This window comes from Trichosurus vulpecula, chromosome 3 (genome assembly GCF_011100635.1).
Source record: "Trichosurus vulpecula isolate mTriVul1 chromosome 3, mTriVul1.pri, whole genome shotgun sequence".
Lineage (NCBI taxonomy): Eukaryota > Metazoa > Chordata > Mammalia > Diprotodontia > Phalangeridae > Trichosurus > Trichosurus vulpecula.
This window is the reverse complement of record NC_050575.1, coordinates 118295682-118323255: the sequence shown is the minus strand read 5'-3', so window position 1 is coordinate 118323255 and position 27574 is coordinate 118295682. Positions and strand designations below refer to the sequence as shown.

The 27574-nt window shown below is 41.4% G+C and overlaps 1 protein-coding gene across 1 annotated transcript in view; it reads left to right on the top strand.

Annotated features, from left to right (window-relative positions):
- Positions 1-27574, top strand: part of ASTN2 (astrotactin 2) — a 1142502-nt gene that overhangs the window by 812794 nt on the left and 302134 nt on the right. The window contains exon 17 of the mRNA XM_036751653.1: positions 24686-24951. Coding sequence (XP_036607548.1) covers positions 24686-24951 — 266 coding nt within the window. The remainder of the gene's footprint in view (positions 1-24685; positions 24952-27574) is intronic.

Genomic DNA, 27574 nt, shown 5'->3' with positions numbered 1-27574 from the left:
TAGATCATGGTGGTCAAAGCAATTCTCCACAATGACCACCCAGAGATGGCTCTGTAGAGCCATATCAAGAGGCAACCTCTGTTTTCAGATAGGGTACTATCTAAACCAGAGGTGGGAAACCTGCGGCCTCCAGGCCACATGTGTAAGGGCAAGCAAAGTGGGACTGTTTACTGTTTTTTCTTTTGGAGTGCTCCTCAGTACTTAGGCAATCAAGTGCCTTTGATTGAGTGTTGCCTTTGTTTGTAGGAAGGCCCACACCCTTTTGTTAATTAGATCAGGAGAGGTGTGAAGCCCTTGAAAAGTATGAAGCCCTCAAGCCCTGAAAAAGGATATAAATACTCTGATATTAGTATTTTGCTTGGGGGATCACTCACTGGAACAGTGTCCTGTGATTTTACTAGACCAGACTCTGGGTAGCCATTAAGGAGTCCCCTGGCTTTGAAAAACCCTGATGTTGGTGCTTTTCTCTCTGGTAACCATGTATGTAATGTCTTGGTCAGTTGGATAGAAACTTGTCTGTTGATTTGTGTTATTTTGCTCTGTTTATATAATTTCTGCTTGTAATTATTGTTACAACACGTGGTCCTCTAGTTCCTCAAATTCTGCCCTTTGGCTGAATCCAAACTTCACAGAACAAATTACTTTATTACTTTGTTCTGTGAAATATGGATTCAGCCAAAGGGCCATACTCATGTTGAACTGTGCTTCCCTTTTCCACAAAGATTCCTCAGGGTGAATGTTGCCCTATTGTGGATTCTCCTCTCCCCTCCTACTTTGAAATCACTCTTGATATGGGTTTTAACTTTATTTTACATCTACTTTGATGGTAATAACATCTTCAATGGCTCTATTAATTGCACTATTGTGGATACTACCCCAGTAGTGCAGATAACATTCCCATGCTTTCTCATCCTTTGCAATTCTTGTCTGTGTCTTTCCATAAACATTCCAATGAGAATCAAACCAACAGGCTGAGGGCCTTTCTCTAGCTCTTTTAATATTTCATAGATGCCAGTATGCATTTCACGGATATGGGGAACATCCATCTGTTATCTTTCACTCTCGCTACATGATCAGCCCACAGCCTATTCTAATCAAACATGTCCTTGGCAAAATCTTTATGCCATTTCCTGTATGCAGGTCAATGCTGGCAATATGCTACAGCCTACTTACACCCACTCTTGCAACTTTCCATTACCCTTTGGGTCATATACAATTTTAACTCTTATGAGATCTTGGTTTTCTGTGATTCGTAGCCACATAGCACCACCAGGAGAATACTTCAGTATCACAAGGATCTGTAATTTCAACAGTATATAGCTATTACCTTTACCAGTATAGATTGCAATCCTTTCCTTACTTAGTAGAAACAAGAGGAATCATCCCATAGTGAAATCAGTGATAAGCCTCTTTGAACTTTGCTGATACTTATTGCAGATACTTTTTGGCAGAGCTTTCACAAACTCAAAATGTCTTGTAGTCTTCACAAACTCAGGAACATGTTTATAGCATGATGAGACATAAATGGCACTTTAATGTAAGCACAAGTAGAATATTGATGGTAACAGAATATGGGCTTTGGTGGCTGGACTAGTTTGGGATAATTGAAAGTGCTTTCTAAATTCCAAAATATTTGTTCTCCTATTCAATTCTGAGACCAGCTCATTGTTCATCTTCATTGCCCATCTAAAATATATGGACTGATGGGTTACTTATTGAGTTGTTCATCCAATGGCATGTCTTAATTTTGCCTACATAAAATTGTGTTTTTCAAAGGGTCATAGACAAGGAACTTTGTGATTTGCCCAAAGCGCGCTCTCTCTCTCTCTGTCTCTCTCTGTCTCTATCTCTCTCTGTCTCTCTGTCTCTGTCTTTCTCTCTCTCTCTCTCTGTCTCTCTGTGTTACACACACACACACACACACACACACACACACACACACACACACACACCCCTCTGCCTTTCCCTTTCATTTATGTCATTCCTCTCTTTTCTTGTCTCTCTCCTCCTTCTCTCTCCCTTCCTTTTTTCCCTGTCTTTTTCTCTGCTCTCTTCCTCCTTCCTTCCTTTCTCCTCCCTTTCTTTCTCTCACTTTCCCTCTCCTCTTCCTTCCTCCTTCCATCCTCTCTCTCTCTCCCTTTCTACCTTCCCTGTCTCCCTTTCCTCTTTCTCTCACCCTTTGTTTCTGTCTCTGTCTCTTCCCTCTGTGTGTCCATCTCCCTCTCTGTTTCTTTCTTCCTCTGTCTCTCCCTCCTTCTTTATCTTCCCTTCTCTCTTTTCCTCTTTTCTCTTTCTGTTTCTCCCTCTAGTTCTCTGTATTTGTCACACACACACACACACTGCTGCAGTCCTCAAATTCTGTGAAATTAAGATGCATTACACATTTATTTGCTTTTGATTGAAAACAAACTCCAAGAGAAAATCATAATTCTTTCAAAGTTAGGGTAGTCTTTGAATAAAACATCACAGTTGCTATTGATTCCTGTAAGGCGATCGCTTTATCACTCACTTACTCATCTTCACTTTTCAATGACCTCTGCAAAGTTACCTAGATATTCTTTCTATTCACCCTACTTGTAAACCAACTCCTAGACTTCATATCACGTCCTCAGTACTCTTCATTTTGAGGAGTTTGTGTTCATCAGAAACTCCAGGCTCCTAACTGATATTTTATCTGAACAGAAATAAGTTCTGAAACCCTCATTTGTCCTATACCCAATTCAAGCTCTGAACTTCCTTTTTCTGGGTCTAGAGGTTAGGATAGAGTAAGATTTGGGGGGTAGCTTCTCACATGATTCTTAACTCTTCTCCTGTGACTATTTCAGGCCTGGGATGGAAAAAGAGAGTATGCTGCATAAATAGACTCTGTAGAGTAAAGAAGAAGGATAAAAATAGACTATTTCCCCATCTTCCCTGGATCCCTCTCTGCTCCCATCCCACCCCCTTCCACTAAGATACCTGGTCCGGTATTTCCCTACTGCCTTTAGGTCTGGCTCCTTACCCTCTATAGCCTCATGACAATTGAACCTTCTCTTCCTCCTTTTTCTTAATAGTTTAACTTCCCTGACCATAAACTCTTTAGGAATAGAGACTGGTTTTGTTTCACCCTTGTATCCTTGGTGCCAAATACAGTTCTTATACATAGTATACATGTTTACTAGATTGGTTTGGATTATCTTTATGACTTTATTATCCTATCTCAGAATGTCCACCATTCATCCTATCATGTACTGCATCCCACCATTCCTTATATATCCCAGGGCCCCTCCTATTTTTTCTCTCTATTTTTGCAGAACAAATAGTCAAAATATATCTTTTAAGTTATTTACCTAGCATGCAAGTTACTAAATGAAGGTCTAAAATACTGTTTCATATAAATCATAGCTAAGGACTGAATTCATCCCACAAAGAGTAAATCCAGCCACCCAGTTTCTTTTCAAGGGCTATCAAAATAGATATTTGTAAAGATGAAGACAATTCATCTTTTATCTACTTCCCTTAACCTCTATCTCATCCATAAGATGCCATTTGGATATTTTCTTACAGGCTTGAAAAATTTCCCTAAAACTTTTAAAATTGTTTTTTAAAGTATTAAAATTTGTTTTCAGTTTGTTTTAATTTAGTTAGTTGGTATAGCCATGTCCTTGATGGGTTGTGGGTATAGCTATGATAAGACAGGTGAGAAGAGGCCAGTAAGAAAATCTGGGCTAAGTTGGTAGTGATGGCACAGCTAAACGTGCTGTAATGGCAAAGGGAGGCAGACTCTAGCGGTATAATGAGATTCTAACCAGTAAGGCTGGGGAGTATAGTAGAGGGAGGCTAAATGGAATGGAATGAGCCCTGCATTTGGAGTTAGAAGACTTGGGTTCAAATGCCAATTTATTTGCAAGTATATAAGCCTTAGGTTAGCCACTTTCTTTCTTTGGGGGGTTGAGACTAAGGTCATTTCTAATTGTAAATTCTATGATCCAAGGACAAAGACTAGCTGTCCTTTTCCCCTCTACCCTGAATTTATTTAAAGCTCTTAGATCTGAAAGGGACCTTAGAAATCATTCAATCCAAACCTCTTATTTTACACATCATAGGATATTAGCTTCAGAATTGTATGGGACCATAAAGGTCATCTCTAGTCCAATGTTCTCATTTGACCAATGAAGAAAATGAGGCCCCGAGCAGTTCAGTGACTTCCGTGTGGCCATTCAGGTACTAAGTAAATGAGTTAGGACTCTAACCCAGATCCTCTGGTCCAAGTCCAGCATTCTTTTTATGTACCATAAGGAAGAAAAGGAACTCTAGAGAGGGAAAATGATAGACCCAAGGTCACAACAGTGTATCTTGCTAAGTGTGGCCATCAGTTGACATACGTTGGCAAATATGTCCTGCAAACCAGAGATGAAGGACTTGCCTCCAAACCTCCCAGGTGATCGGAACAGCTGAATGTATTCTAAGGCCTGAGCTTACCCGCAAGCCTGTGGGTGTTATTCATTTTTTGTGGGAAACAGATGGCATTTAAAAGGGACCCTCTTCAGGATCTTAAGCCTAGTAAAGAAATACTTCTATCCAGAGGAAGCTATTGAGAGAGAATATAAAAGGTGGGAAGGGCACTTTAATAATTTCCTGATATATAATGTGGCTGAGATACTCTGGATCCATCATTTTAAAAGCTACCATCGTGCTTTAAAAGTTGTATATGAATATGATGGATGTTAGGCCTTGTTTAAACCTCTCTGGACTCCATTTTCCCCATCTGTCAAATGAAGAGGTTGGACCAGAAGATCTCCAAGATGCCTCTCTGTTCTGACATTTGATGTTCTATTTTTGAGCCTTCTATGATCTAAAGTCCCTTTCAGTTCTGACATTGGGTGCTCTATGTTCTAAAATTCTGTGGTCTCTACCCCATGCCAAGGATTTTTGTTATAATTGTCCAGAGATAGTTTAAACTACTTGAATTCAGTGTAGATAGCCAAAAAGCTATAGCAGCTAAGCTATTGTAAGCCAAGCCTAGTATTAGGTTCTTTGGGAGTGATAGAACTTAAATAATCACGAGCAGTAGTGTAGCATCTTAAGGTTTATAAAACACTTTACAAATATTATTTCATTTTATTCTTTCAGCAACCCTAGGAATCAGCTGTCATTATTATGCCCAATTTATAGAAACCAAGAGACCCAGGTGAAGTGACTTGCCTAGGATCACAAACTAGTAAGGGTCTGAGGCCAGATTTGAACTCAAATCCTCCTGTGTCCAGGCCCAGCACTCTCTCCATTTTGTACCACCTATCTAGCATTTCTAGTGCTCATTCAGAATTTCACAGTGCTTGATATATATATATATATTATCTCATTTAAGCCCCACAACAAAGAGCTCCAAATAGTTTGTACTGCCAGCTTTATTGTCTCCATTTTATAGATGAGCAAACTGAGATTCTGAGAGTAACTTCCCTATAATCACCCAGGTGGTAGATGTCGGAACCATAACTCAAATTCAAGTCTTATTGATTCCCAAGTCTAACTCCCAAGTAAAATTGATAATCTTGTTGAAAAATTAGAAAGATATGCCCAAGGAACTTTTTCAGTGCAGTGTATCGACAACTGTAAAGGACTGTGTCACAGATGGAGGACGCAGGTGCTAAGCAGGGTACTTGATGGAAAAATAATCAAGGCTTGGACACAGGATTTCTCATAATATAGATGCAAATAATACATATGCAGATAATAGAAAACCTAATTGATGATAGAGGCAGAATAGAAAAAACAATTTCAACAGCTTAGAATGAGCTGATATATAGAGATGAATAAAAAATTCCATAATTAGGGTAAAAAAATGAGCTTCATAAGTACTAGATGACAGATTCAGGGCTAGAATAAAGATCACATAGGATGATCTGGGGTTTTGGTGGACTATAAGCTCAACGTAAGTTAACAATGGGACATGGCAGCATAAAAAAAAGCTAATGCTATCACAGGCTACATTAGTAGGGACATAGTGTCCCAAATGGGAGAGGCAAAAGTCTTGCTGTTGTTCACCCTAATCACACATCTGGAGTACTCTTTTCAGGTCTAGATATCATCTATTATATGGACAAACAGGAACACATCAGACAATGGCCAGTATTGGAGTGGGGGAGGCTTGGGGAGGTAGGGACTGGAAAACATAACTCATGAGGATCAATTAAATAACCTGGGGATGTTTAGCTTGTAGAAGAGGTGTGATCTCTGCCTTAAAGATCTACAATCTATGTCTGTAATCCTGTGATCAGATTATAGAATGGTAGAACTCCAAGAGCCCTTAATGGTCACTTTAATATACTGTAAAGGTCTCTGTGCTTTTTATTAGAAGTTCTGGGTTCAAATCCCTAACCTTGCTGCTTATTGTCTCTGTAACCTTTGGCCAAATCAGTTAACCTCACCTTGTCTGTAAAATAAGGTTTAAACCCATGATTTCTAAGGAGACTTCTAGTTCTAAATCTTGTGATCCCAGGGAATTTCTACTCACTCATTCACTTTGTTCACCACTCCCACCACTGCCATTTCCAATATGCTGCACACCTAGATCTCTAACGTGTCTAATATACATTATGAAAATGAAATGTTATATGGAGCATATGTAACCCATTTTTACCCTAAATACTCCTGTTTTAGTGCTCTATAATCTTTTTTTGTTTGTTGTGATATCTCTTCAGGAAGAATCTTTTCTCAAGACTGAGTGTATGATTTCATCAGTGTTGGGAACTGCCTATGAGAAATTTCCTCTGACAATACAGATCAGCTTCTGCTTTGAGACTTGTAGATTTACCGAGTTGCCTGGGGCATTGAGAAGTGACTTGCCTAGGGTCACATAGTCAGTACGTGTCAGAGGTGGGAGTTCCCGACTCCAAGGACAGCTCTTTATCCATCTCACCATGTTGGACTCTTGGTAGGAATATAGTAATATAAAAGTTAGGGTTAATTAATCAACATGAAAACATAGAATGGACATGGTGAGAAAAGTCAAGATACCTAGGTTCTGATCCTGACCCTGCTCCTTCCTAACTGTATTATCTTGGGAAAACCATTTCCTATCATTGGGCTTCATCTGTAGAACAAGGAGGCTAGAGCCTCTGGCTTTGAATTCTAGGTTTTTTTTGCAACTAGTTCTGTGAACTTGGGCAAGTAACACCCCTTCTCTAGCTCTGTTTATCCAGAGAAAAATTGAGGGGGTTAGACAAAATGATCTCTAAGATCTCTTATAGATTTAAATCCTATGAGCCTATTATCTCTAAGGAATCTTCCAGTTTTAAATCCTATGACACCATGCCTCCATGATCATATAATCATATATCTAGATGTGTAAGGGACATAATCTGATGATCTTTTCTTAGTTGTCATTGTTTTTAACCTTTGCTGCATTTGAAACAGTTGACCACTCTCTCCTACTAGATATTCTCTCCTTTCTGGGATTTCATGAGACTATTCTTCGCTTTGGGCATCTAGGTAGCACAGTAGATGGAGCACCAGGCATGGAGTCTGAAAGACTCATGTTCCTGAGTTCAAATCCGGCCTCAGATACTTACTGGCTGTGTGACCCTGAGCAAGTTACTTAACCTTATTCGCCTCAGTTTCCTCATCTATAAAATGAGCTGAAGAAGGAAACGGCAAACTACTCCAGTATCTCTGCTAAGAAAACCCCAAAGAGTTGGATATGACTGAACAATAACACTTTCTGTTTCTCTTCTTACTTGTCTCACTAGTCCTCAGTTTTCTTTGATGTTTCATTATCCATATCATGCCCCCTAAGAGTGTCCTCCATGCCTCTTTCCTGATTCCTCTCTCTTTCTACCCTCTTTTGGTAGTTCCCATGGGTTCAAATGTTACCTCTATGAAGATGACTCACAGACCTGTATCTTCAGCTCCAATCTCTCCTTTGAGCTTCAGTCTTACATTACCAACTCCCTATTAAATATTTCGAGCTGGAACATATCGACATCTCAGACTCAACAAGTCCAAACCAAAAACTATTATCTTTCCTATCAAACCAACTCTTATTCCAACTTCCATATTTCTTTCATGGGCACCACAATCCTTCCCTTATCATAGGTTTGAAATCTTGGTATTATCCTCAGCTCTTTACTCTCTCTCAGTCTATATACCCAACCAATCACCAAAATTTGACAGTTCTACTTCCTTATCTCGGACTCACAAATTCCCTCTCTCCCTTTAGGATGCAGTTAAGTATCACATTTTACAGGAAGCCTCTCCTGATAGTCAGTCAACTGGTATTTGATTAATGCCTACTACATCCCAGGGATAGTGCTAAATGTTGTGAATATAAAGAAAGGCAAAAGATAGTTCCTACTTTCAAGAAGCTCACAATCTAATGGGGGAGACAACATGCAAACAACCATGTAAAAACAAATTCGTACAGGTAAATTGGTGGTGGTGGTGGGGGTAATCTTAGAGGGAAAACACTATAATTAAAGAGGCCTGGGAAAGTCTTTTTTTTTGCAGAAGGTTGGCCTTTTAATTTTTTAACCTGGGACTTGAATAAATCCAGGGAATTCAGAAGGGGAGATGAGGAGGAAGAGTATTTCAAGAATGGTGCATGGCCAACGAAAACACACAGAGATGGGAGATGTAGTGTTGTGTCCAAGGAAGAATGATAATTATAAAGTATATGGAGGATAGTGAGTATGTGAATGCTGGAAAGCTAAGAAGTGTTCAGGTTATGAAAGCCAAAGAGAGGATCTTATATTTTATCTTGGAGATAATAGGGAACCAGCTGGAATTTATTGAATAAGAGGGTGACATTGTCAGACTTGCATTTTAAGAAGATCAAATTGACAGTTAAGTGGAGTGGGGAGTGACATGGGGAGCTACTAGAGGGAGGGAGACCAGGCAACAGACTATTGTAATAGTCCAAGGGTGAGGCGATGAGAGCCTGCACCGGGATGATGGCATTATCAAAGGAGAGAAGGGGGCATATGTGAATAGAAACAACAGGATGTGGCAACTGATTGGATATGGGGTGTGACAGTGAGGAGTCAAAGGTGATATTTAGGTCACAAGTCTGGGTGACAGGGAGGATGGTGGTACCCTCAATAGCAACAGGAAAGTTAGGAAGTAGGAGGGTTTGGGGAGAGGCATTTGTTGTGCTTCCTGAGACAAGCTTCTCAAAGATTTTACCCACCAAAAGGAGAAGAGATATAGGATGATAGTTGGGATAGAGGGACTAAGTGAGGATATTTTTCAGGAGAGGGGTGACATGGGCATGTTTGTAGAAAGTAGGGAAGCAGCCATTCTTTTGGGAGAGATTAAAAAATTAATGAGAGAGTGGGGATAATAGAAGGGTCAATCTGCTGGAAAAGATAGGATTGAGTGGGATCATTTGTGCACATGGAGAGGTTTCCCTTAGCAAGGAGAAAGACCACTTCTTCACATGAGACAAGGGTAAAGAAGGAGAAAGTGGCATAATCCTATAGGACAAACTCCATCTCCATTCTAGGGATAAGATCTAGGATTGAGGAGGGCATCAAGGTGGAATGGGGTATGGCAATTAAGGCGACAGTCAGCAAAGTATTGTAATACTAGCATAGGCCTAGGCACCTGAAGATAGTGATTCAAATCCTAGCTCTGAAATATGTGTGATCCCTGATTTCACTTTTTTTCTCTGAATCTAAGTTTCTTCATTTGAAAAATGACAGCTGTACATTACATAACTTCTATTATGGGCTCTTCCAGTTCTTGGGTTCTTTGTAACTAGCTATGCGACTTTGCTTTAATGACTTAACCTCTCCAAACCTACTTTTCCTCATATATAATGATGATGATGATGTACTCACATAGTGACTTAGGGTTTACAATGCACTTTACAAATATCTTATTTTATCTTCACAACAACCCTCAGAAGGAGGTGCTCATCTTATACCCATTTTACAGAAGCATAATGAGCTTGAGTGACTTGCCCAAGGTCACACAGCTGATAAGTGTATGAGGCCAGATTTCATCTGAAGTCAATGTTGCTTGTCAGGGATGGAAAGATCAAGTGAGGGTTTTGTGTGGATAGGGGAAGATATGGGCTTGTTTGTAGGCAGTAGGGAAGCAGCCAGTAGATAGAGAGTGGTAGAATATTAATGGGAGAGAAGGGATGATAAAGAGTGCATTCTGATGGAATGAGATCCCCTGTAGATGTAGAAAGGTTTGCCTTGGTAAAGAGAAAGGTTGCCTCTTTATGTGAAACAGAGGTGAATGAGGAGAGAGTGGGAGAGGGCATCTGAGTGATGTGAGATGAGGCACAGGTGAGAACGGGGAGTTCCCAGAGAATGGCCTCATTTTTTTCAATGAAATATGAGGCAAGGTTCTTGGCTGAGAAAGTAAGTGGAGGGGAGGTGTAGGAGGCCTGAGGAGGCAGGAAAAAGTTTGGAAAAGCCACTGTGGTACGTGGGATAGTGAATCAAATATGGAGGTCTTAAAAGGATTGCTTTTCTGCAATGAGGGCCCGGTTTAAATTATGGAGGAAAACCTGTAGTGGGTATGGTTAATGTGGTTTTATGACTTTCTCCAACTTTGTTCAGTAGCATGTAAATGTGAATGAAGGCAACAAATATGGGAAGTCATGCAAATCTGAGTATTGGTTGGGTGAGACTGGTGATATGTGAAAGGAGTAAAGGACTTGAGAAAAGAGGACATTGTAGAGTTGAATTGGTTTACTCAAGGGTCAGGATAGGGAAGGTTAGATAGTATAGTTAGTACAGGTTTGATGGCCTGGGAAAGACCAAGGTGTCAAGAGATTGCAAGTCATGAGGATGATGTAGACCAGGTTTTGAAGTTGCAAGGCAGAAGGAGAGGCAGAATGACAACAGATTGTAATGAGATAAATGAGTTTATGACCATAGATGTGGAACATTTGTGTGTGGTGGCAAGATCACAGGCACGACCATCTCTCTGCGTAGCTATGGTGGCGTGGAAGAGTAGGTCGTGGGAAATGAGTAAAATTAAGAATTGGGAAGTTTAATATTTGAGAGAATATCAATATATACTTGAAATTCCCTAGTACAAAATTAGGAGTTGGGGAGGAGAAAAATCCTGTGAAACAGGCCCTGAATTCCTTAAAGCAAGAAGAGGAGAGGGTATCTTAGAGGTCATTAGAAAACAGCTCCCGAAATCTTGATTGGGTGCTAAGTATGAACCTCAAAGCACTTAATAAATGCTTTGTCTATCCCTTGATGTCTTATATGTTTTTGTTATTTAGGCATATTATCTCTCATTAGAATGTGAGCTCCTTGAGGACAAGGGTGTGTGTATGTGTGGGTGTGTGGGTGTGTCTATGTGTATGCAGTGGATAGAGTACCCTATCTGGAGTCAGGAAGACATCTTCTTGAGTTCAAATCTGGCCTCAGACACTTACTGGCTGTCTGACCTTGGGCAAATCACTTTACCTGGTTTGTCTCCGTTTCCTCATCTGTAAAATGGCAAATCAATCCAGATCTTTGGCAAGAAGACCCCAAATAGGGTCATGAAGAGTCAGATAGGAATGAACATGATGGAATGAAAAGGGAAGATTTGAACCCAGGTCTTTGTAACTCCAAGTCTAGTGCCCTATCCACTATCTTCACAATCCTAACGTAAAGGTTTCCTATGATTTCACGATTGATGCTGTAGATTCCTCTCAGCCTTAGTATTGTCAAGCTCCCTTTAGCCTGCCCAAACAGTACTACTGTCCTTTTCTTCAACTGCTCTTTGGCCCTCTTGCAGGGTCCCTCAGGAAGATCCTGGTTAAGAGTAAAGACAAACTTTTCCCAAGAGCCATCACCTTGAAAAGACACTAGAGGGCAGCAGCTGATCACCAACTGCTTTCCATCATACCCCAGTAGAGCCAGACATCTGCTCTCCCTGGTGCCTGCCCCAGTCTGGGATGTTATATTTCCGATGGTATATCTCTGTGTTGGGACTGATTACCTGCCATTTTACCTAGTTTTCACAGGATATAGCGTCCTCTTCAGGCAGAGAAAACCTCTACAAAACCACTCAAGTTAATGCTCAGTTGGCATTGTTACTAGGTAGATATCCAGGACCCCAGATCACTCTTCTTTCTCCCTACAATTAAAAACCTACCCCCAAAGGGTAGGATATGCTCCCAGGGCTTGACTGTCTTTATAGAAAGTTTTAGAAAATGCCTTTGGACAAGTAGGGGTGAGTTCAAGTTTTATGAAAGAGTACTGAGAGTCAGAAGACCTGGGTTCTGTTCCCAGCTCTGCCACTACACTAGGCAAGTATCTGTTCCTCCCTGAGTCTCAATTTCTTTCTCTGTAAAATGAGAGAGCTGGGCTAGATTATCCCTCAGGTCCCTTCTCACTTTAAAATCCTACCCTTCTAGCACCGTGCCAGTATGGATTCTAGTACCAGAGGGTTGCTAAGGGATGCTATGGATCTTTAAGAATTGAGTAGAGACACATTATGACTAAAATGTGTTAGGGGAGACCTGCCTAAATATGGGAGAATAATTTCCTAGACTCCTAGGACTTTATTGCTAGCCCTGAAGCACCTTGGAGATCGGGATTTGTCTATAGGAGACCTCACACTGGGGTGGAAAGTCCTGAATTGAGAGTTGGAAGATCTGGCTTGAGGTCTCAGCTCTGCTATGTACTAGAGGTCACCTTGGACAAGTTGTGAAATCTCATAGGGCTTCAATTTCCTCTTCTATTAAATGAGAATTGGACCAGATGGCTTCTGAGGCCCCTTTAGTTCTCATGTCCCGAAGGTAGCTCTCAGATCATGTAGACCTGCAGTTCTCAAACTTTTTGGTCTCAAGACCACTTTACATCCTTAAAAATTATTGAGGACCCCAAAGAGCTTTGGTATATGTGGTTTATTTCTGTTGATATTTTGCTATATTAGAAATTCAGATGTCTTAGTATCATTTTGAAAATAGTTTTGACCTTGGGGGCCTTGCAGACTCCCCAGGAATTTTCTACCACCCTTTGAGATTCACTGTAGACCAATCAATTCATTTTATGAAGGAGAAGAATAAGGCCTAAGAAAGGGGAAATGATCTGCCTAAGGTCATATAACTAGTGTTACTAGTGGAACATGGAAATTTGATTCAACAAATATTCGCTTAAATTATATAGCGCTATATTTAGAGACAGAGTGTGGGATAGTTGGTAGAAAGCCTGCCGTAGAGTCAGGAAGATCCAGATTCAAGTTTTGCTTCTAACATATACTGGTTATGTGATCCTAGGAAATTATCTTAACCTCTCAGTGATCCCAGGCAAGTCTTTAAGACTTTAAGTTGCAGAATAGCCTTGACAGAGCAAGTTCCCTCACCAGTAAGATACTATGTTCTAGGGACTGTGCTAAACTTGAAGGAAGGGGTAGTGGTGAGTACTGTGTGTGAGTGTATATGATATGTAGTACCCTACTTTCAGGAGGCAGTGTGGTCCAGTGGAAAGAATGGTGGACTTAAAGTCAGGAGAGAACTGGATTGAAATACCCTCTTCAGCCTTTACCAGCTGTTTGACAATGGGCAAGTCTTTTAACCTCTCTAGGCCTTGGTTTCCTCATCTATAAAATGAGACTATGAATATTAATGGTACCAGCTTGACAGATTTGTTGAGAGGATCATGTGAATGGGCTAATCTTGTAGAGGGGATAGGATAAGGAAGCAGATAACGATTTCATGACAGGAATTCCCCACCTGCCCTACAGTCCTGTGATTCCTCCTTTGCTTTTGGCCCACTTTCCCTTTTGACTCTGTTTTTCCCTAAGATCACGGCAAACCCATTCATTAAGCAGACATTTATAATGTTCCCACTGTGTGCAGAGAACACTGTGCTCCATGCCAGACATAATACAAAATTTAGGCAAGACAGATTATCTGCTATCATAGAGTATAAGTCATCAGAAGGCTAAGATACAAACAGAATTATGGTAGACAACATTACACGATTGGTACATTAAAGAGTTGCAAAGCATTGTATGGAATCTGAGAGGAAAGATCGATACCAGCTGAAAAGATCAGAGAATACTTCATGAAATGATGTCTGAATTGCACTTTAAAGGATGGATAAGTATTTGGTGAGTGACAAGGAGGTTAGAGGACATTCCACTCAAGAGAGAAAAAAATAAACAAAGGTAAGTTGGCTTAAAAGAACGTGATATGTTTGGGGAGCAGAGAAAAGTCCAGCTTGACAACAGTGTAGTGTGCATAGAAAAAAGCCTTATGAAGTAAGACCAGGAGGACTGGGTAATGACAGATTACAGGGGTATTTGAGTGGCGAGAGGATATCAAGAGCATATTGAACTTAACTGGGAGCGGGGCAATGTGGATCCCATGAAGACTTTTGAGTACAGGAGTGTCAGGACAAGATCCGTGCATACAGAGAAAAGATTCTATAAGTGAGAGGGTTGAGGGTAGATACAACGTAGGAGGTCTTTCCCCACACTACAATTCTATGGCTCCTTAAGTTCTCCTTCATTATTGGTCCCAGTTCTACGTTGTCTCCTCTTCTCCCTGTGACGACAGCCTGCTGAGCCCAGTGAGTTTTGTACCCAATGTATGAAGTGATAGACACAGGATGGTCCTTTCTCAATCAAAATCTTTAAGACTGGGCAGATGTTGTCTTCCAGTAACACTCCCCAAGAGGGCCTTTCCTAGGCCACCCTTCCTTGTATTACTTTAGATACAATAGGGGAGACAGTGTGGTATAATAGTATATGCAATGGTTTTTGGAGTCATATTTTAGTTGCATTACATCAGACAAGTCAGTTAACTTCTCTGGGTCTCAGTTTCCCCACCTATAAGATAAAGGGGTTAGACAACCTTTTTAAGGTTCCTTCTAGTAATATGATTCTTGACTTCCTTTCATGTGCTGCCGAGACATTACATGCACTATTGAGGGTTGAACTTTAGTTAAAGTTGAGATCATATTCTTGATTATTCCCTTAAACATCCTCCAATGATAAAAAATATATAATGGAAATAAAAGAATATGCTAATAATTATTATTAAAGTTATCACCATCACTATAAATAACTTGCATTTGAATAGCACTTTATAACTGATGAAGAATTTGTACACTATTTTATTTAATCCTCATAGTGCTTCTCAGGGTGGGGGTGGAGTGGGATAGGATAAATTCTCTTATTCCCATTTTATGTATGGAAAAAACTGAGACTTGAAGGAGGGAAATGATTTGCTTCAGCTCATTCAGCTGGTGAGTGGCAGAGCTAGGACTCTATTCTAGGTCTTTTGTAATCCTGACAAACCATGGCAGGCAGTTGAGGAGCCACTATAAGCTTTAAGCTGGAGAAATAATATAATGAAGACAGTGTTTTAAGTAGGGGATGAACTTCTGGACTCCAATTGTAAGAGGGTGGACTCAAGCCTGCTCACTGATGGGACCTCTTTGATGTTCAAGGGGGCAACATTCCCCATCATTGAGGACAACTGCCAGGGGATGCTGACTCAGACCCAAAGTAATAACACTCTTCCAAAGTCAAACATTAATAATACCATCTAAGAAATCATCTCAGTTCAGCAATTCCTGTGGGGCATAGCTGTAATAAAGACAATTATTTATAATACAAAATCTCACTTCTTTCTCCTTCCTTTAAAATTTCTAATTTGAGCCACCCATTTGTCCCTATGGGGTCTTAAAATGCTCGGAGTTTTAGTTTATTGCATAAGTGAACTCAGCTAACCAGCAAGTCAGTGCCTTGATCTGTTAGTGAATATTTAGCAAACAACTGAGCTGGCTTGGCCCTGGGTCTGATTCGTTTGCTTTGTTTTCTGGTTGAGGAAAAAGATACCATCACCTCCTGCAGGAAAGCACTGGCCTTTTCCCAAGAAGAACTTGTCATTTCAGTTGAGCATTTGTGGCAACAGATATTACCCAGTGGGAATCTGGGAGGGGGAAAAAGAGAGTTTTTGAATTGCTCGGACTCAAATAAATGGATTGTAGTGTCTTCAGAATTGAATTGGACTTGAAACCAGACATGGTCCCATTTGGAAACTGGACTAAGAGAAAGAAGGGATGTGTGAAAAGAGTTCCAAAAGCTGCACATTTTACTCTGGGTCAAAGATATTCTTGTTTTCTACTGTTCCTTCTACTGTCCTTGCAACAGTATCTAAAAGGGGGCAAACACAATTAGTAAATTGAAGATTAGCCTTCTGTTTGTCTTTCAAATTAAATAAGCTAATTCTTTCACTTAGGAGTATGATTATCTGTCATTAGTATCTAGTAGTAAGTGAAATCCTATTTGGATGTCAAAAGTCTTTTGTGAATTTCCCTTTAGCTCAGCCAACAACACATGGCAACAGATCTAGTCAAGTCATACAGATGTATGTGAACCTAAATAGCCTTCACAACTGAAGGGTAAACAGAAAACTAGTATAAAAATCTCCCTTTACCCCCTTACTTACAGATGTCTTTGTTATGATGCCTTCTGTCTTCTTGTTATCCCTCTGAAAGCTCAGTACAGTAGGTTTAAGTTGGAGGCAACAGAGGAGTAGGAATGTACATGAAAATGAGTGGCATCTAGAGCCTCCTCTCATCAACTCCCACAAGTTACATGATTGCTGTGATATCCAGGTTGAAAGTAGGGCAGTGAATTGTGCTTATTGATAGTCACTCAACTAAATTCTTATCTATACCGAGTGGGATCAATTAGCAATTATTTATGAGTGTATGCAGATTCCTGGGGTTATGCTGCTACTGTTGGGGAAAAGAGGGAAATAAATGATATGATCCCTTCGGTGCAGTGGAAAGAACATTGATTTGGGTTCCAAAAAGTTTCCATCGCTTACTGGCTGCAAGTCTTTGGGCAAGCCATTTCTATTCCCTGAAACCTCAATTTAATAATTCATAAAGTGCAGAATATTAAGACTAATGTAACTTTCCTCACAGGCATGTTGTTTTGTTCTTGTTCAGTTGTTTCTGTCACATCTGACTTTTGATTCCATTTGGGGTTTTCTTGGCAAAAATACTGGAGTAGTTCGCCATTTCCTTCTCCAGCTCATTTTATAGATGAAGATACTGAGGAAGACAGGGTTTATTGATTTGGCCAGAGTTACACAGATTTGAACTGGATTTGAACTCAGAAAGATGGGTTTTGTTGACTCCAGGGCTGGTGTTGTAGCTGGTGTGCCACCTACCTGCCCATCTCACATGCATAAGAGTACACAAAGCGTGAGCTAGGGATGCTGGGGTGTACCTACCCTGGACTGTGCTAGCATACACTCCCACCACTCTCACATGCCTATGCTAGTAGGATTGTTGTGTGGAAAGCAATGTGTAAGCTGTGAAGCTGTATAGGTAACCACTCTGGTTACTACCTTCCTGCCAGCTCTAGATCCATGAAGCTATTATCCCCATCTCACCAGTGCACTCATAGGTTAGGTCACAAGAGGGGTAACAGATATTCTTATTCAGGGGCTTAGGGGTAACCCTGAGGGACTATTCTTCTAACTTGTAGCTTCTGAGCCCCCATTGTTCTCCCTATCAATAATCAGTCAGTGGCCTCAGTTAGCTTTTACAAAAGGTAAGGAGATACAACAAGGCCAAAACCTCCCACCCCCCAAAAACCCCTTGAGTACATTTTCCCACAAATACACATAATGTCCATGAGAAGAGTGGGCTCAAACTTGGAGTACAATGGTAGTTTGGCACACCTATAGAGAACACGGGTGGCAAAGGGGCGAGTCATAATTCCTGGTGGTGAAAGTCCTTTCTTTGTGGAGTCTTTACAAAGTTCTCCTTAGGTATAATTCTCCGCTTGTCTCCAAGCTTCTGTGCCTTTCTTCAGTATATAGCTGGCATTTCTCTCCACTGTGAAGGGTTACATTCCCTGAAGATTTTACCACCATTGGATGATTGTCTTTCTTTATTCCTCTATATTGGGTTTGTCTTTGTACTACTGATGTAAGCATTGTACAACCATCAGGCACTACTGCTTCGGTGGACTCTGCTGTCATCAATGTGGATACAGATCTCTAGACCCTTCAAAATTCACAAGGTCTCTTCCTAGACAAGTCTATCTTGGGGCACTCATTTGCCTAAGATCAGGAAAGAACAAATCCAAAGTGAGAGAGGTGGCACTGTGATCATGGACATGAGGTGTCTGAGTGGAATATAGGGAAGTCACTCTTTTCCCCACCCAATTCTCTACAAAGCTCAAAGCAGTCCTCACTCTTCCATAGCCAGGAAGAAGAGGGAGAAAGGAGATAAAGGTCATCTCTTTTGTGTGGTCACTAAGTTTTTTATCAATAGCCAAATAGAGAATTCTTCATCATTTCCCATTGCAAACCCCTGAGTCATTAATTCTTCTTGTTCAGCTTCCAATTTGGAGGACTCTTCATCATCAAACGCTATAAGGTCCTGAGTCACATATGGCCAGAAATAGGATCTCTGTGTTCCACATGGTTGACTGGAACCAGAAAGGGATTATCTCTGCACATGCTCTGTATTTTCCACTGGGAAGGGCAGATCTGAGGATACCCCCATGCCTGTTACAAAAATACAAATAAGCTACTACTATTGTAAGGCCCTATGGCTCTAAGGTTAATAATTGAAACTCTAAGAGAACAGTAGAAGATGGTATAAAATCAGATATTAGAATATGTGGTTCATAATTTTTGTGCCATTGGAGTTCGCTAGAGATTTGTCTCCTTTGGTGTTATTTGGAACATTCAGAAATCACTATTCTGTTTTTTATCCCTTTCCCCTCAACTTCTGCCCCAGTTTCAAGGGGTAAGGGTGGAGGTGGCATACTTCCATGCTTTTCCATTGGATTCCCTCCTGCCTTCTGTGAAGAACCCTGTCACACCCACATTCTCTTGTCAGTCAGAGCAGCATCTTGGCAAAGCCAGGCCTTGAGCTCTGTTCACCAGCTGTGTGCTCTATGCAGCCTTTCTGAGATCAGCTCAGCAGCCCTGGGCTTAACTCCTGCCCCCAAGCAGGTGGATTATCTCTCCCACTTGCTGGGGTGATGGATGATGGATGCAGAAGATTTATTGGACAGCGACTGGCCAGCAAAGATCTATGACCGGTTTTTTTTTTTTTTTTGCAAAGTGAAGGGGTGTATTTTAATTCAATGAGTACATTTTTTGGGGGGAGAATGGAAGAGAATCAGTTTCTTCAAAGAATGGACCACTTTGCTATGTCATATTCCTTCCAGGTTTAATTTATAGGTCTCTTGTAAGGTGCATCGTGGGGGTACTTTATTAGTACTCAAAGGCATAGAATGAAAAGGTTTTTTGCCCAGTTTTTCATTACTGGAATACAGTAAGACAAGCAAGAATTGTTTGGTCTGATCATGGGGGTTTGGAATGGGAAGAGCAGCAGTTTCACCCTCCCTGTTTCTTTTTGTCAGACCCCTGTTTCATTCTGTTCCTCTAGTGGGCCCCAGTCGATTTGAAAAAGGGCAGCTTCCCCAAGAGGAAAAAAAATAATGGCTGATTCCCAGTTCTCACCATGTGAGTCTGGAATATTTCTCTACACAACTTTCTAGTGGGAAGAATACCTTAGTAGAACTCACCCAACCCCGCTTAACCCCAGTGTTCTGGAGGTGTTTTTGCTCCAGGTTATTGCTGGCATTTCTCCATTGAGGTCTCCCTCTTATATTTCATTTTGGGGAAGAGATGACTATGTGTTCTTAAAGACTACGGAAACAGAGTAGAACATCTTGTTGTCCCTACCAAATGGGAAAGTCTTCAAGAAGAGACACACTGACTGATTGTATGTGTCTCATTTGAAGACAAGTGTAGCTAAAGTAGAATTTAAATTCAGTTCAGTTCGAGTGGACAGTTCAAATCACTCATCTAGAATGTACATGGTATTGAGTATACAAAGACCAAACAAAACAATTCCTATTCTTAAGTTGCTTACCACCTCCTTTTGCCTCAATTTTTCTACCTCTCCCTATATAAAGGATAATAATAGCACCTACCTACCAGGGTTGCTATGAGGATCAAATGAAATAATAATTGTATACTGACATTGATATCCTTGGAACAATAGCAGAAAACTTAAATCTTAATTATATATTCTCAGCATGTTTGTTGTTGATTCACATACACTGATCTCTCACCAATTATATTATTAAGGACAAAGACCATAGTTATACTTTGACTATGTGAAGACCTTATCCTTCTTTGTCTTTTGCAATAACTACATGAAGCTCAGCACGTATTAGGCACTCAGCAAGTATCTGTACTTGTATATTTTTATAAAGAAACTAAATTTCTTTAAGTTAGACACTGTCTTATACAGGCAGTTGCTGGCCTGCCTCTAGAACTTAATTTAGAATCAGAAGACCTGGGTTTTTGGCCCAGAGTAGTAACCAACTGTGTGGCCTTGAATGAGTCACTTCCCTTCTCTGGGCTTATTTTTTTTTTTTTTTTTTTGCAAATCTACAAAATTAAGAGGTTGGACTAGGTAGCTTTAAGATCCTTTCCAGCTTTAACATTCTATGCTCCAACATTCTGTGATCTAACATTCCTTCCTGCTTTAACATTCTAAGTTTTAACATTCTGTATTCCGTAGTCCCTTCTGGCTATAATGTCCTGTGTTCTGAAGGTCTCTTTTGGCTTTGACATTCTGTTTAATAATCCATATTTCAATGTTCCGTGTGCTAAAGTTCCCTTCCACCTCTGTCATTCTACAGTCTGTGTTATTAAGCCCCCTTCCAGTCCTAATATGCTTATGGTTCCCCTCCTGCCTTTCTGCTCTTGAGCAGCCAAGCTCGGCTCTTTTTCCAGAGTTCTTTTGCAAGGCTTGAAATTACTTGGAGCCACCTTTCAAGAGCCTAATCTTTCTGGTAACCAGTTCCAAATTTCTTTTTGCATGTCTGTATACATGGCTGTCTCCCCAGCTGCTGAGATGCCTCCTTCTCAGTCTTGTTTTGTTTATCTTAGTAACTACCCTGCTTTAATCCCACTGAAAGATTGGTTAGTTGGAATCCACTCGGTCTTCCTCTGGAGTCTTTGATCCAGTGCACATAAGCATTTGCTGACAGCCAGACAGAGAAGGTGGAGCCCCCATCCTGGGCCCGCAGGGGCCCAGAGAATAATGAATGAATACTGCGTTTATTTGTATTTCTAATTGGAGAGTATGTTGCCAGATCTGCTGCATGTCACTACAGGCTATGGGCATGAGGCAGCTCTTCCTTCTTTTCTAACCTGGGCCTAAGAGCCCCAGGCCACTGATGGGAGCTTCACAGACTCTAAAAGATGAGAAGGAGCTCTTGGCTCCAGACATCCTCTTGGACTGCCTATGCCATGGGGCGGGAGGGTTGAAAGGAAGGGTGTCTTTGGCAAGCCTATGCTTTACCTACAAAGCACCCAGGACTCCTGACAGGTTGAGTGAGTCTGCCTTACCTAGGATGGCCCAGATGGGTGGAATAGGCTTGTTTCCTGTAGGGAAATGTTTTCTGGAAAGTCCCCACTGGTACAAATGTTTGACAGCTGTTCAGTTAGATATGACACATCTCCAGGGCTCCTCAGAGTTGTTGTTGTTGATGGTTTTTCTACCTTACAACATTGGATGACCCCTCCCATCCTTGGACTGGGAACCACAGGCATGTGGGTTGGGGATAGCATGCCTAAGGTCAAGAGGATTCCCCGCCTTTCTCCACAGGTGACAATGGGCCATAGAATCATAGGATTTATTGTGGGAAAGACTGATCAAAGTCATCTAGTCTATAAGAGAGATTTGTTGGTTCATCAGAAGGTATTAACTACCTAGAGGAAGGAAGAAAAGAAGAAAGGAAAAAAAAACAGCATTTATTAAGTGCCAGGCACCATGCTAAGCATTTTACATTGTTATCACCATTTTACAGTTGAGGAAACTGAGGCAGACAGTGGTTGAGTGACTTGCCCAGGGTTACAGGGTTGCTGGTAAGTGTCTGAGGCTAGATTGAAACTCAGATCTTTCTGATTCCAACCCTGGCACTGTTCCCACAGTGCTACCTAGAATGAACCACAGAGATCATCAATTTGTATCTCTTTTTGTTTGTTTGTTTTTTAGACATGAGGAACCTGAGATCCAGAAAGAAAAAGGCATTTGCAGAAGGTCACCTAGTTTAGCACAGTTGATACTGGAATCTAGTCCTCCCAAATGCCCAGTCCAATGTTCTTTCTATTAAGCCAGGCTTCTCTATCACTCACTAGCCTTGTTTGTCACTTTACATTTCAATTCTCTGGCCCTTGGCATTTTTATTTTTACAATGAAAGGACTGAATTAAGTGGTCATAGCAGTCTCTTCCAACTCTAGACCCTCTCTCCTCTTTGTTCATTGCAGGATCATTTGAGGCAACCTTGATAAGACAAAGATTTTTCTTGTGACTTACCCAAATTCTTGGGGTACCCTGTATGAGACATACAACCATTTCACACCTCCATGATGTTATTGAGGCCTATGCCTGGACTTCATTCTTTCCTTGCTTCTGTCTCCTAGAATTCCTAAATCTCTTCAAGGTTGATTTCAGGTGTTACTTTCTGATTTTAGTGGCTGTTTAATTATTATCCTCCACCATGTACATAAAAAGTAAAGTATGTTCAGAGAAAACAAATAAAACAAAAAAACACGCCCCCCCAAATCCAACCAACCAAACCCAAACTCTGCCTTTGAGTAGCTTATATTTTACTGGAGAAACAAAACGTGTGCCCAGAAAAGCAAATACAAAACATATGTAAAGCAAACAAATGTACTTTTCAGAATTCATATTAAATCTTCCCCTTAGAATGCAAACTCCTCTAAGACAAGGGTTTGTTTGTTTTTGTATCCACAATGCCTCGTAGATGCTCAATTATTGCTAGATGAATGAACAAATGAACAATGTAGGAGAAACCCAAGATACCCAGGAGGAGTCTTGGTGAAGGCTTAGCAGCCTTCTGAATCATATAGGAGAAGCAGTGTGACTTTGGGGTGGGGGGAGGAAATTACTGGATTTGCTATCAAAGGACCTGAATTCAAATTCTGGCTCTGCTACTTTTTAGTTTTATGACTCTGAGCAAATCACTAAACTTCTCAGAGCCTCAGTTTCCCTATCTGCAAAATGACAGGGTTAGACTTAATGATCTCTAATGTCTCAACTTACGATCTTAGGACAGGAAGAGTTATCCTTTTCCAGTCCTTCTACAAAAGCTGGGGTCCCAAATTGGAGTATCATAGATGCTTTTTGAAACAGCTGCCTTCCAAGATCTTCTCGAGATTCATTTGAAAATACATCAGATAGTCCGTAGTAGAAAGAGGCAGTGTGGCATCATGCATGGATTTGGAGTCAAAAGATCTGAGTTCTAGTCTTGGATCTCCTGCTCATTACTTCTGTTATTTTGGACAAGTAATTTCTTGGCTTTGAACCTCAGTTTCTTCTTTTGTTAAGATAGGGAGAAGGAGAGGGAAAGTTGGAGGGAGAGAGGAGGTTTGATTGGATTGTCTTTCAGGTTTCAGTCCTTTCTAAATCCCAGGATCCTATGATTGCAGCCAACCTAACAATTTTTATTACTAGACCCAAGGAGCAGGAGGTTAGAGTGCGACTACTGCTTTGTAATTGCTTGCGGGGAGGAATGGAAAGACACCCTAATAAGCCTGTGCCTTAGTGGTGCTAGCATCATCCGCTCCAGATAAAAGACACGCATCCTTATCCTGAGCATGTGTTTTAAAGGGTTCTCAATAATAAGGATTTCTTGCGTCATCTTTGACATATAAGCCTTTAAGCTCATCAAGTATTTATTAAGCTCCTGTTATGTTGACAGGATTGAGGGTGATAGAGAAGATGCAGAATGCCGCCCCCTGACTCGGGAGGGCTAAATGACTTCTGAGGTGTCTTCCAAATCTGTTTTTGGTTTACTCTATTTGGTTGTTTTTGTTTTTGGTGATTGGAAGGGCCACAAGAGTTCCAAGGAAAGTAAGACTAATGAGATTATAGAAATCTCATGTAGGGCATGATCTAGAGTCACCTCGTCCAACCCCCAGATGGATCATGAATGTCATCAACAACTTTCCTGACAGGCAGCCATCTAGCTAGTCTTGTCTAGAAGTCTTCTCAAGGCAGTGCCCTTCTTCAGTGATGCAGTGTCCAGGAGAGGCTTTGTGGATGAGATGGGCCTTGAGTTTGGTGTGGAAGCAGGAGTAATAACAGCAACAATTATTGTCATTATCATATTTCACATAATATATCACTTTAAAGTTTGCCAGGCTATGTGGGCAGGAGGGCAAAAAGCATTTCTGCCTGAGGGCAGCATGGCTGGAGATGCCAATGCAGGCATGACAGAGATCTGCCATTTTCTTTCACCTCTCCAAACCCCACCCAAGATAGCAATCCCAGGTCAGCAGCACACGGCATAATAGATCTAGAGCCAGAGGGGATCTCAGAGGTTACCTGTCCGACTTCTTCATTGTGCAGAAACTGAGGCCCAAGGACGTTAAGTGACTTGCCCAAAGTTATACGGATGGCAAGTTCCTGAGGTAGGACTTGAACCCAAGTCCTCTGACTCCAGAGCAAGTGCTTTGGGCCCTATGTTGCAGTTTTGTCACTTTCTATAGATCATAAACAGATAGATGGAGGCAGGTTGGCCTCTAGCCTGTAGAATCTGATACCTAATTAGTCTGAGATTTATGTACTGTTTTATTTTAATTCTCCCTTCCCTCTTTCTCTATCCTTCCCCTGTTCCCCTCAACCCAACCCTTTTTCTTTCTTTCCCCCTCACCAGAAACAACAGAGCTAGGCAACAAGAAGGAGCTTAAATCCATGCCATTCATCACCTACCTCTCAGGCCTCCTGACGGCCCAAATGCTTTCAGACGACCAGCTGATCTCAGGGGTAGAGATCCGCTGTGAGGAGAAAGGCCGCTGCCCATCTACCTGCCACCTGTGCCGGCGACCTGGCAAGGAACAGCTGAGCCCCACACCTGTGCTACTGGAGATCAACCGAGTAGTACCTCTCTACACCCTGATTCAGGATAATGGCACCAAGGAGGTGAGTGCACCCAAGTCCTAGAAATTCACAGTCACGTTCCCCGCCCCCCCCCTACCTTTACACAGGCGGGTATATCACACGCACACACACACACACATGTGCACACACGGTACCATTTGGATCTGTTACATGACTTCCTCTGCATTTTTATTCCTCAGCCCTTGAACCTGAGACAAAGCTAGCCTCTACTTAGGAGCCCACCACAATGTCAGTTGTGAATCTCTCTTGCTGCCCCCCTCCCCGTAACAGATGTAAGTCTTTTTGTCTCCTATTTTTTTTCTTTCTCTCTTTCCCTCTCTCTTCTCTTGGGATATTAACTCCTTCCCATTTTCACTCCACTCCCTTACTCCTCAGTTCCTCTTTCTCTGCTCTCCCTCCACCCCCTACGTGTTTTTAGAGTCCAGAGATAAGGTTTTGAATCCCAGCTCTCTATCCTTCTCTGGACCTCAGTTTTCTTCTCTATAAAATAAGACAATTGAACTAAATCATCTCCGAGGTCCCTACCAGCACTAAGTGCTATGCTTCAGGGCTATCAGTAATCCTTGAACCTCAATGGGTTACTGACTTCTTACCTTCATCTAAGTCAGATCTGCACAACTTGGAAACTTCTTCAGCTGCAGAGGGGATAGACTGGAGACACCTGCTGATGGTTGGTTGTCGTGTGTCATGTGACAAACAGGAGAGTGGGCAGTGGCAACCCTATATTTTCCACAGGCCCCCCCTGAAATCCTTTGGGGGGCCACATGTTGTACAGGTCTGATACAAGCAGTATCTATAAGATTTGGCTGGTCACAGTATCCCCACACGTCACCTTCTGCAGGCCTCTGCTCATGGCAAGGCAGAGTGATAGTATGATATAGTGGTGTCAAACTCAAGTAGAAATAGGAGACGCCGAACCCTATGTAAGGATCCCTGTGGGCTGCAAGTTGATTTAAAAAAACCCATATTAACATTATCTATGTTCCATTGTATTTTTATTTATTTTATAAAATATTTCATTTTTTGAAATATTTCCTATTTCAATTTCATTTTTATCTGGTTACAGCCCCCACTTGGGAGTGTTGCCAGGCTTCATCCCAGGTAGCATGTTTGACACCTCATTATAATGTCAAGAACTCTGAATTTAAAGTCAGAAGATGCAGCTTCTAGCTCTGGCTATGTTATTAACTTTCTGTGTAGCCTCAGACAAGTCACGTCTCTCTTGCTTTCTTCATTTGCAAAATGAGGGGATCAGACTGGATGTACTCTCTTCCAGCTTTAATATCTAATGACTATTCATCATTCAATGTTCTCTAGTCTTTTCCAGTTCTAACATTTTATGATTCATAGATTCTTCCTGCCCCTCCCATTTCTGTGTCTCCTACCAGCTATCTTCCTCTTTTCCCTCCAGCCCCTTGACTAACATACCCTTTTCTTTGCTCAGAAGAAAAAGCTCTTGCACCCATGGAAGGTTAGGCCGGATTTTACTCCTAGACTTAGGGGCTATTGTTCTAGTGGAAGTCAATAGGACTTTTTCTGCATGGCCTTTGTATGAGATTTTATGTGCGCAAAGGTCCACATTCTAGAAAGAACATCTCTAGGTCTCACTCTGATAAGTTTTGAGATTAGTGTGACAATCATCACCTTGGGAATTTAACTGGCCACTGGGTGTCACTGTTACCCTTACAGGTATACTTGGGAGTTTCAGTCCCTTAAATAAGGTTAGGCCTTCTAGGGAAGATTTTGGAAACCACCCTGCAGTGTTGCCTCCTCCCCATCCCCTATCCCCTCCCCTCCTTCCTCTCCTTTCAGTAAATCCTCTAAGAACCTGTATAGATTTATTTCTCAGTTTCTCTGGTTCCTCCCCGTCCCCCCCCCCCCCCTACCATTTTTGCCTAAACCAAAAATGACAGACCTTTTTAGAGTCACTTATTAGTGCTGAGCCTGCAATTGATTAGGCATTTAGAATGAGCCAGCCTGTGGTGGTTGTGGGTGGGACAGGGCCGGCTCCAGGTCTGGAAACAATCCCAACCAATGGAAATATGACCACCAAGTGTGAGGGGCTAAGCCATAGGGAGACAGCCCCAAGAGCAATCAGAACATTGTGACTCTCACTTTCTCCAACCCCCTCCCCAAAACCCTGCTCTTCCCTTCCCTTGTGTGACCTTTGTATTTATAGGCTTCCCTTCTCCTATCCATCTGATCTTTGGATTTGTGTCTTTCCTTAGGAGAAAGTAAAATAGGAATGTCATAGACGTGGGCTGGTAGAGCCAGAAAGAACCTTAGAAATAATCTCATCATAGTAATGCAGGATTTGGAGCTAGAAGGACTTTAGAAATGGCACAGTGGAAAGGACACTAGCTTTGCAAAGAGAGAACTAACTGAATTCTAATCCTGCCTCTGACTTTTACTCTTTGTGTGGCCTTGAATACCAGTCACTTAACCTTCCTAGGCTCTAGTTTCTTCATCCAGATGAAGGAGACTAGATGGACTCTTAGTGTTCTTCCAGTTAGAGATCTGGGATACCCATGATCCTTTGACCCAGTCATCAAATTCTTCATTTTCCAGATGAAGACACTGAGGCCTAGGAGGGGTTAAGTCGCTTGCTTGAGTGTATATTAGAAGAAGAGAAGCTAGAGTCCAG